A 10,904-nucleotide genomic window follows, 5' to 3' on the forward strand; every position below is an offset into this window, starting at 1 on the left:
TATTTTCCCTATTCTGTGCCTTGGCTTTGACTCAGCGTATTGAGCCAAAACACCAGGAGGTGTCAGGGGAAATTCTCGCACTGGTGGAAATGCTGTCAAGCCTGATTGTCCGTTCAAATGGAAGCACCTAGGAGCAAGCAGGTCGCTTTCCCAGCGCCAACTGGGGTCTTGAGATGGACTCTCACACAAGGCAGGCCTCCTTGCTCCTTTATAAAGTTGCATCATGAAATGTTGCATGAGTGTGCACACTGCAATCTCATAGGTGTAGATTATGCAGGAGTTGGAGACGAGGAGTATGTATATGTATATGATGTGTATGTATAATTTATTTATACCTACATCTTTATTTTTATATTTATATCTGTATCCATATCTGTATCTGTATCCAAATTCTAAACACTGCTTGGGATGAGTGAGGGAGCTGAGGCAGGGACTAGCATTCAGAGGATGTGCATTTTGCCTGGGTCCATATATCTCTTGCCATATACGTATATATATATATTTATAAAGAGACAGCGCTCAGAAACCCTTCCCAACACTTGCACTGGTGGCCACAGCTGCCGCAGGGATGTATTGCATCCCTACAAACAGAGGCACAGGGACCTTAGGGTCCCACATCCAAGCATCCCGGGCTCAGGAATGGTGCAGTGGAAGCCATGGCTGCCCAGACCAGGGGAGCCTGTGGACCCTCAGCCCACCCGGGGGTGTATGGTGGGGTGGTGGGACAAGCAGGGGGGCAACATGAGCTGAGCCCCAGCTTCTAGAAGAGCAGTGGGGGACCAAAGAGGGCTCTGAGCTCCCTCGTTAATTGTTAACCCACTGCGGTCCTCACTCTAATTACTCCACTGTCTCCCTCCCAGGCAGGGGCTTTGTAGCGCAGGCGTGGGGAGGAAGGGTCAGTGGGAGCAGCCCTGTTCCCTTGGGCTTCAGTTCCTCTCCATCACAACTTCAAAGGCCTCCCAAGATTCACAGCAAGGCTCCCCCCATGCAACAACGCCTTTTGCATCGATAATTAAACTCTTATCAGCACAGTTAGGCGCTCCTGCTCCCTGCTACCTAAAGACCAGTGGGCTCAGTCCCCGCAGCCCCATGCGGGTCTGCACACCCCACGCCGGCCCCACAGACGCAGCCCCACTCGGTGGGGGAACGACACGGGGAGTGTTATCCACAGCGGGAATTGAGAGTCGGGGTATGGGAAAGGGGCAGGGAGAGGCTCCCTGAGAGAAGGGGAACAAGAGCCAGCAGCATTCATTTCCCATAAGCTCAGGCAGGACTTTGAAGGGGCAGGTGGGGCCGGGGTGGGTCAGCTATTTGTGTCCCACCGTTTAATCCACGGGCTTGCTGAATAGCCAGCCGCGACCTTTCCAACTTGAGAGTCAAAGCCAAGCAACAAAGCTGTGTCTTACTGGTCTCAGAGCATTGCAGGGGACAGGACGGGATGCTCCGCTTTCAGCTTCCCCCTCCCCGGGACAATATTTATCTTTAAAGAAAGAAAAATAGTCATTTATTCACCAACACATGAGGCCAACCGCTGAGGCTTCAAGGCAAAAGCAGCAAGCATGGAGGGTAGGTCAGCTCTTCCCATTTGGGAGCTGTGTGCAGGGGATGTGCCCCACAGACCCCGGTCGGCACCGCGGCAGTGGGGTGCTGCACACCAGTGCTCTGCCGCACAAGCAGCCAGATCCAGGCAGGCTTTGTCGGGCAGCTGCTTGTCCACGAGGCTGCTCATACTAAGGACACAGCGGGGATGGTGCTCGCATCGGTACCCGCTGGCCTCGGCTGCCCAGAGAGGAAATTTAGGAAAGCGTTGTGTGTAGATATAAAAGATGTCACCAAATCCTGCAGGAACGTGGGATTTCCACATTTCTGGACATGCCAGAATCAGGCTGAAAAAAAAAAATATTAAAAAGAAACATTTTCAAACAATTACCGTCAAAAAGCAGCGCTGCTTTTTGGATGTGCCCTAATTCCCATTTCAGGGTTTCTTCTCAGACCTCTGGATTGTTGCTGTGAACTTTCTGTATTTAATTTTGTATCATTTTGTAATGCATCAGGAGCGGTAATGCCCATAAGGACTGCCCAGAGGGTCACCCCTTTTCAGTATACCAGGAGCAGAAGATACTTTGATGTAGGAAGAAAGCTTGTTTGTTCAATCAGTGCTAACAAAAAGCCACAGCTCAGGTTTTAAAAATAAAATGATCAACCTGATCCTTCCAGACCCTGCATGATATCATGTAAGATAATGTGCAGCGCAAGAGCATAACCTGTGGTAGGACTGAGGTGTCCATGAAATAATGTAAAAAAATGAAACAAAACAAAACAAAACACCCTGAATAAGGTATCTTCAAGGCTAAAAACCTTGAAATTACAGGGCAGCATTTTTTTTCCCCAGGAAAAAAAAAACACATCAAAAGCCAAACAACAAAAAAATATTCCCTCTCAGAAATATTAGTGAGAAAATATAGATGTAAAATGCTCGTGCTTCCTACTCTGTTTGAGGCTCCTGATGCTCGTGTGTGGTGGGACAGCCAGGGCGAATTGGGCACGCTGGCTTAGGTGACCCAAATTAAAGCACACACATTACCCACCACCATGCAGGGGGTTGTACTACCAGTGTGCATCCCTCCACGGTGGCACACGCAGGTTTCAGTGCAAATGGTGCACGGCCATCTGGACGTAAATAACTGGAAATGTTAAAAACCACAGACTGTCCCAGGGCTCAAGAATTGGGTGTACAGGTCCAGACTTGAGGCTGGGAGCAAGGGGCAAGCATGGTTCCAGGTCCCTGGTCCAGGAGCTTGTGACAGTGGGGAAGGAGCTATTTCAGGCTCAAGGTGCAGCTGGGCTTGTTGTAATTCAGGGCAGAACCCATAGAAAGAGGCAGGAAGGCTCTGGGGATGGGGAGGTGTGAGAAAGGTCAGGAAGGCAAGAAATTCCATGGAAACATCTGATGTGAGCAGGGGAAGGAGCAGGACCGCTGGGGGAGGCAGCAGGCACCGGGGAGCACCGAGGGCAGATGAAGGGTGCCTGCACCCCCGGAGGAGGTCTCTGCAGACCTGGTGTCCCCGGGTTCAGATTTGGCCATCTGGGAGTCATGCGAGTCCTATCCATCACAATGTCCCCAACCTAAGGGACAGCAAGATGACACTGACCTGTCGATCAGCAGAGAGGAGCCTGTGCCTTGCACAGCCATCCCTTGGCATCTCTTTTGGCTAAAGCCCTGCAAGAGCTAATCCGTTCAACCCACACACTATCAAAGGACAGCTGCTGGCATCCCTGACCGGTGTTCCCAAACCCAGAAGCTCAAAGAACAGGTAATGGACCTGCACTCGGACCAGGACTTCCCACTTTCCACCAAGCTGCAGTCCTAGGTTCAGGGACAGGCTGAATATCTCACGCCACCAGTAACGCAATATTGTGACAGTCTTTAAAAATTATGCAGGAGAGTTTTCTAACACAAAATACACCTCTTCTGCTTGCTGTAAGCAAAACCTATGTGGCACAGACTCGGGGAAATGGGAGCCCTCTCCAGAGGGGTTTGTGCCAGTGTCCACTCACCAGTCCTGAATCCCTCTTCTCTTTTCTCATGTTTGTTGGGTATAGCAAAAGAGGCACGAATGCATTTTCAGCTTTAGCTGCTGAAGTTTCTGACTTCTGTGGTGTTTTTTGGGAGTCAAAGCTCACGCCAGGAAGCCCCTAACGCCATCCCAGGTTTTTATCCCAGATCATCTCAATACTTCCACTCCTCACCTGCACACTGCATGCCTGCTCAGTTATCTGCTGCCTGTCTGGGTTTTTTGCAGATTTCTTACCCAAAATTGGGACTCCCTGATGTTGCTCCCAGCTGCTTCCCATGCCACCCACAGCAACTCAGGTCGAGCTGGCACTGGAGACCTGTGCCTATAGCAGAGCCCCAGAGTCCATCATCAGGATAAATCCTGCAGCACCCCAAAAAAGACACCCTGCTCTTCCCACTGAATCCTGCATCCCAGTAGTCCTGGCAAAGATTTGAGTTTTGTTCTCTCTGGAGGATTCAATAGAGAAATGTGGATTTTTGCAAATGTGCTCACTTATCTGGATTATCTGAAGGGACTTTGGATGGCAGCTTTTCAGTCTGTCAGATGCTTTTTCCCTAATTTCTCTGAGGACGTATTTTGCTCTCATACCAGTTGGCCACCCTAAACCATGCTTAGCTGTTTGAACCCCAGTGACATTTTTAAAGCAAGAGCATTTCTTTTCAAGGCAATTATTTTTCTCTCTTAGAAACAGCTTTCTAAAACAGAACATTTTCACGGACAAAAATACCAATACTAAAAATATTTGAGGGGACAGGCTGAATATCTCATGCCAAATTTCACCAGAGTCCTTAAAATTTGTATGGGAGAATTTCCTAACACAAAAGGTATTGCATCCAAGGAAGGATCTGGTGACTTGTGCACACCCTTGATGCTGGGATGGAGCTGGTCTATCCAGCTGCAGCCAGCGCTGTTGCCACTCACTTATGTGGTTAAGGCATTTAAAATATCAGAAACTGGAGACACAGCAGAAGATACCGCAGGTACAACCACGATACCAGGGCTGGAGGAAAAAAAACAGAGAGAGGGGAACCTGCAGAGCCTGATCTGCTTGTGCCCACGACGGGTGCGAGGCACCCGGTTACACTCAGCGTACTTTCACGGGAGAAAAATACGGGCTTTTTAATCTAGCAAGAAAAGCCTAACAAGAACAAATGACTGGAAGGTGAAGCCAGGCAAATTTGTATTAGGGAAAAGAGGGGGTCCAATTTTTTAAAGGCTGAGGCTGATGAGCCATTGGAATGAATTATTAAAGGCAATGATGGGTCTTTCTTTGCTGATGTCTTTAGATAAATGTTGAATAGCTTTCTGGACAGCATCCCTGGCCCAAACACAATTCATCAGGCTTTATTGGTGTGGCTGGACCTGATCCATAAAGGAGTTACATCCTTTATGTGGTTATTTATGACCTCATGTACCACACAACTACACAGGCAGGACATGGGGGTTTTTTTTGTTTCTTTTTGAAGGAAATACGACTGCATGATCCTGCCGCTCACTTTTGAACTACCAGGGCCGAAGGGGTTAATCGTTTCTCTGTGACAGAGGAATAATTTTGAGTGTTGGTCATGCAAACACACTGGGGTTAGGAGAATGAACTATCAAAAACTGTCAGGGTATGAATAGAGTTATCATATGAATGGATTTGCCCCTGGAGATAAAGGCAGCACCGAAGGCTGCCAGTGAGGCGAGCAGGGACTTAGGCGAACACAGGACCCGACCGAAACAAAGAGCAGAGGTGTCAGGATGTCTTGATGAAACCGACGCTCCCGGGAGTCCTGCCCGCCGGGACCCGCCGCCCGATCCCAGCAGGATGTGTGGGACAAGCCGCTCTCCCTCCCTTCCTGGCTGAGCATCTTTTGGGACCAGGGTTCGTTGTTTTTGGTTTTTTTTTTTTCTTTTGGATAAAATATTTTTCTAATCATTTCTCAGCAATCGAAAAAATAGGGAAATCCTTCGTCCCTGTAGTAATTCATTGGGTTTTCAGTTGTACTTAAATTTGGTTTCATCAGATCTAATTCCACTGTCACCAAAACGGGTGCCCATTTATTTTCACCATAAATAAACCCCTCATGATTTCAGAAAACAAGAATTCAAAGAGAATTAAAAAAAGCCCAGAGTAGGAGCATTTTCTGCACTGTTGTGATATTTTTCTGCAAATTTTGGGGTTTGATTTTCCAGAAGTTTGATAAGCTATTAATACAAGCAGGATGGAAATGAAGACGAGACCAGAAACATGTCCCCAGGAGCCTACATAAAATCATGCAAGTATTTGCTTTATATCATTTTGGGAGCAATCAAAAAATTACACACCCCAAAAATGTTGTGGGTTTTTTTTTTGCAAACGTAACCCAAACCAATTCCCTGTTTTAAACTAATGCTTCTCTAACCCCCCATCACCAAAAGTCTGCATACTTAAAAACCTCGTTTCCTATTCTTACAGAGGAACACGGTATCCTCACAGCCTTTTTACAACTGAAAAAGCTATTTCCTCTCCCTTTCAGAGATTTGGATCTCCCGCAGCCCTGACTTCGGCATTGCTGCAGAAGGGGTAGAAAAGTAGCATTGAATAAACGGGGAGATGAGTTTTTACCTCTTTTTCTGTTTGAACAGAGGGGCAATTAATGAGATTACAACTGAGAGATTAGTGGGGGAGGTTGCTACAAACCCTTCCGTTTCGGCAACGCAGCAAGCTGCTGGGTTTTCCCAAGGACCCTAGTTCTCTCCAGTGCCCCATCCCTGTTTCAGGGAGGAACAAAACATCTCCATCACTGACCCCGTGGTGCGGGTAAAAGGCGAGCATCCCTATATCATCAGCTCTGCAGTCCTGCACTACGCTCCCTGTGTATCACCCTATCCCCAACACCCATTTGCCTCGGCCATCCCTATGTGCCCTGAAACGCTGATGGAGATGTCCCTGGGTCCCGCTTTCCTGCTGCACCATGTTCCCCACCCAGGTACCACCTCACTCGTGGGCCATGGTGTCCATGCTGTGATGGGGAGGAAGGTCGCCCACCTCACGGACGCAGGGCAGAGCTGAGCCAGAGGCACCACCTGGAAGGGAGCAGACCCCAGCAGCAGCATTTGAATTGCCATTTTTGGGCAGAAATTACTATTTTGTCACTCCCTGTCCAAGCTCCAAATGTGGTAATTTCTGCTTATCTGATTTTCCTTCAATACAATAAAGATACTTCATATTTTATTATTTAACTTCGATTCGTTGTGTCATATAAAATATCTGCTTTAATATTTTTGCCTATGCAACTCACCGTGTAATAGTGCAAACATTTTAGTCTATCTCATTATCTTCATATTATTGAAAATATTTTTCTACTTCCCTGCTCTAAAGCAATTTAACAATTTCAGACAAAATTTTTTCAGTGCTCCAAATGAAAATATTTCACATCCTGCAAATTTTCATCCACCTACAAAAAAAAATCTGAGTTTTGGCTTTCAATGCGTTTTGCAATGGCTGCCGCGCTGAAATGTGGGGATTTCCCACAGAATGGTGATTCCCTTTTTTCCTCCCGTTTCCAGGGCACCCACTGCATGCAAGACTGAAAGGAACAAAAAATATAAGCTCAAAACTTCTTGGAACAAATCTTTCAGGAAGGAGAAAGGTACTGAGAGCTCTTGGAAGGGGAAGAAAATCAGAGTGAAGCCATTTCTTCAGGTTAATATACATCTTTATATACCAATTGCCTCCCAATACGCACATGCAGAGTGCAGCACGCACTGGCCTTAAATTTGCTTTCCAGCTGTAATTTTCTACCCTGCAGCTCTCAAACGAGCATTGGGTTTGCTGGGTAGCGTGGCCAGAGATGCATGGCAAGAAGCAGACTGTGGCTGTGGCAGCAGGCAGAGATCACGGTCAGCAGCAGCAGGGCACCTTTGTGCACCACGGCTACGCCCTCACACCGTGTCTGCACGTGCCATATGCTGTAGAAATGGGGTAGCAAAGCCCAGCACAACCAGAGTGCAGGAGACACCAGGGCTGTGCTGCGCTTTGCAGCATCTCTCCACATTTCTAGTCCCATCCCAATGGCAGGGCACTCAACGACCAGCACCACAACCGCCCCGGCACAGACGCTGCCACCAGCCCATCCCAGCACCCTGAGGTACCAGGCACTGGTAGGAGCCTGCAGCCACATCCCCAGCTCCACTGCCCATATCACAGGGCTGGGCTGGCACTGGGCTGCCCCGTGCCACCACAGAGTAGTGCCCCAGTACCCGTAGAGCATCCTTGTGGCAGCGGACGGAGCACCACCAGCTTTCTGCAGGGTCCCACACACTGTCCTGATGCCACCCAGCACCTTCTGCCCGGTCTAACTCAGATCCAGCCTGTTTGGTCTTCCCTGGAGCCTGGTGCATTCCCAGCCCCACGCATCCCCCTGACCAAGGCTGTTATTGACACTAGCTTTCCTTTCCAAAAAGTCTTGCGGGAAGCCCAGGTCTTTCCCAGCCGGTGACAAGCAAGCAGCAGTCCAGGGCCTGGCTGTCCATACAGATGCCATAAAACCCACTCCAATAGCCAGCGATCTCCTCCACAGAGGAAAGCAAAGAGGCCCCAGCCTCGCTTGTCCATGCCCAGAGTTAGCCGAGTTCAGGCAGGGCTGCTTGGCTTTGCAGGGCTGCAGCACCAAAAGCAGCACGAGCAGCATCCTGCACTGAACTCTGTCCAGGGCTCGGGGCACGGGGCAGCTGCTGCACCACGGCACCACGGAGAAGAGGACGAGCAAGGGCTGGGGATGTCAGAGTGCTGGGGTCCCATCCTGCACCCACACAGACCATCCCCAGCAGTGAGAGACCCATGTATCACCCTGCAAGGGCAGAAAAGCTGGTGAGAAAAGGAGTAAGAGTGCCAGGAAGTGGGCAGCTGGCAGAAAACAGGGTTACGACCAGCAAATAGATGGAAACGGGTAACACGGGTGAGAAAGACAGGCTGGGTGGAGGGGAGGTGAGGGTGGGTGTTGGAAGATGGCTGTAGGCACAAGGACCCTGCCCGGCAGGGTGCTGCAAAGTGCATGAGGCATCGCGGTGCCGGCTGGTGGGCCTCGGCATGCTGGAGGGATGGCAGGGATGCAGGGGCAGGAGAAGGGAGGGATGCCACTGCCGCCACCAGGCAGGGACACCGGCACCGGAGCTCGCTGCAGAGGGCTGCACCATGCTGGCCACGGCTCTCAGGCATAGCAGAAGGGAGGAAGGATGCTGCTGCCGGTGCCAAGGACACGCTCGGGAGCGGGAACGGCAGATCTCTGGGTGATGAAGATCAGCAGAGCTGAGAAGCAGCCGTGCTGCCGCTGCCAGTGCGGAAGGAGGCTGGTGAGCGGGTGGGTGGCAGGCAGTGGGAGCAGCGCTGCCAAAGCCGAGAGGGGCCGAGATGCCGGAGCAAGGTTGCTCTGCCGACAAGGGCTGGAGATGAGTGCAGCCGGCAGCGGGGCAGAGTGGCTGGGCGGACAGAGCAGGCCTGGCGTGGCTGACACCAAGAGGTCGGGAGAGGGTCCCTGGCTGCATCCCTGCTTTCCACTTCAGAAGTTTCCAGCCCTTTCCCTTGCGACAAGTTTCCCACCCAAGTGCCCTTCCAGCTCCCTGCACCCTCTGCACGCCTTCCCGTGCCCACTCGCTCGCTCCATCACAGCCCATGCCGCCCGGCCAGCAAGCATGGCCTCGTGCTGCCGCCAGCTCTGGTGATGGGGATCGCCATGGCCGAGCTGGTGCTCGTGTCCCTGTCCCCCCTGCAGCCACCCCCGCACGCTGCAGCAGAGCCCTTGGAGGGGAGACCAGGCAGAGCTGGCAGGCACTGCTGCAGAAATGAAGTCCTCCTGCCCAGCTCCGAAGTTCAGCCTCTGGTGCAAAATCTCCAGGATCAGCAAACTCAGGCAGGCAGGAACCTGGAGCTGCGTTCCCGTGGGAGCAGGGAGACGCTAAGCCCGGCACAGCGAGCAAGCCCATGCGGATGAATCCGAACAGCTGCACCGATCCTGCGGGTCCCCCCAACACTGCCCTGTCGCTCCAGGGCCACCCCGGTTCCTACCTTCGCTGGTAGTGGCGGAGAGGCAGGCAGCCAAAGCGATGACGATGGAGAGTGAGGATGTCAGATGCCCCTCTGCCCATGCCATGGTCCGGCGGGGCCACCAGGCACAGGACAGGGCCACCTCGGTCGTCCCAGCACCTCTGTGAGCGAGCGCCCGGAGCTACGGCACACGCCGGCTAATGCAAAGGCACTTTGCGCACATTGCTCGCATCCACACAGGCGAGTGGCTCGGCAGGGAGGGAGCAGCCTGCCTGTCACCGCTCACAAGCCAATGGGGTGGGTGGGCTCTGCAGCGAGCCCCCCTTCCCGCACCACACGCGCATGCTGTACCCAGCCCAAGCATCCGGACGGCGGGCTCTCGCTCCCCCCTGCCACCTGTCCTCCCTCCCTCGTGATGCTCGAGCAGCCCCCACCGCTTCTCGTGCTCCCTGTCCCTCTTCGCTACTCTTGTCCGGCTGCTGCGAGAGCCAAACTTGCAGCGCAGGCTGTCGTCCGGTGGGAGCTCTGTGTTTGGTCAGGGTCAGGTGTGAAGGGAACAGAGTTGCCCTTCAGGTGTGGAAAGAGAGGAAAACCTCTTGCACATGCTCCGCTTGTGTGTCTGGGGCCGGAAAAGACAGGCAGAATCCCCCCTCTTGATGCTTTTCATGACATGTCATCCTGGGATAGACACCCTCCACTCGCCCTTGAGCTGGGGCCGTAGGAGCAGGGGACGACAAGGCCAGGTCTCACAACACCCAGCCTGTTTACAGCCACACTGGCCACCTGATACAGGGCCAGCCCCTTCAAAAGCAGAGTTTGGTAGGACACAACAGTCGTCCCAGGGTGGGCAAGGCTGGGCAAGGGGGCCCTGTGACAGGTCTGGGCTGCCTCGGGAGCACCGAGCATCCTCCCCACAGCTCTACTGAGGAAGCCTCTGCACCCTCTTGCTTGAAGCCGCCAGCACTGCCGAGCTGGGTGAGTACCTTGCTCAGCATCAAACACTCGGCATCTGTCAACAGACCCCCTACAGTGGCCACGACTGTTTTCCCATTTAAATGCTGAACAATCACTAATACACAGATTCACAGAATGGTTAGGGTTGGAAGGGACCTTTGGAGATCAGGGTTGGAAGGGACCTCTGGAGATCAGGTTTGGAAGGGACCTCTGGACATCAGGGTTGGAAAGGACCTCTGGACATCAGGGTTGGAAGGGACCTCTGGAGATCAGGGTTGGAAGGGACCTCTGGAGATCATCTAATCCAACCCTGGCCAATACCTCTAGTCCAATACCTGCCCATGGTAACAACAGATGCTGAC

At 52.0% G+C, this 10,904-nt stretch overlaps 1 protein-coding gene across 1 annotated transcript in view; it reads right to left on the reverse strand.

Annotated features, from left to right (window-relative positions):
- EPHA8 (EPH receptor A8) overlaps positions 1-9,694 on the reverse strand; it is a 51,842-nt gene extending 42,148 nt beyond the window's left edge. Inside the window, exon 1 of the mRNA XM_068415072.1 lies at positions 9,610-9,694. Within this exon, the coding sequence (XP_068271173.1) occupies positions 9,610-9,694 (85 nt within the window). The remainder of the gene's footprint in view (positions 1-9,609) is intronic.
- Between the last annotated feature and the right edge of the window lie 1,210 nt (positions 9,695-10,904).

The sequence above is a fragment of the Nyctibius grandis genome, chromosome 17 (genome assembly GCF_013368605.1).
Source record: "Nyctibius grandis isolate bNycGra1 chromosome 17, bNycGra1.pri, whole genome shotgun sequence".
NCBI classification, from domain to species: domain Eukaryota; kingdom Metazoa; phylum Chordata; class Aves; order Nyctibiiformes; family Nyctibiidae; genus Nyctibius; species Nyctibius grandis.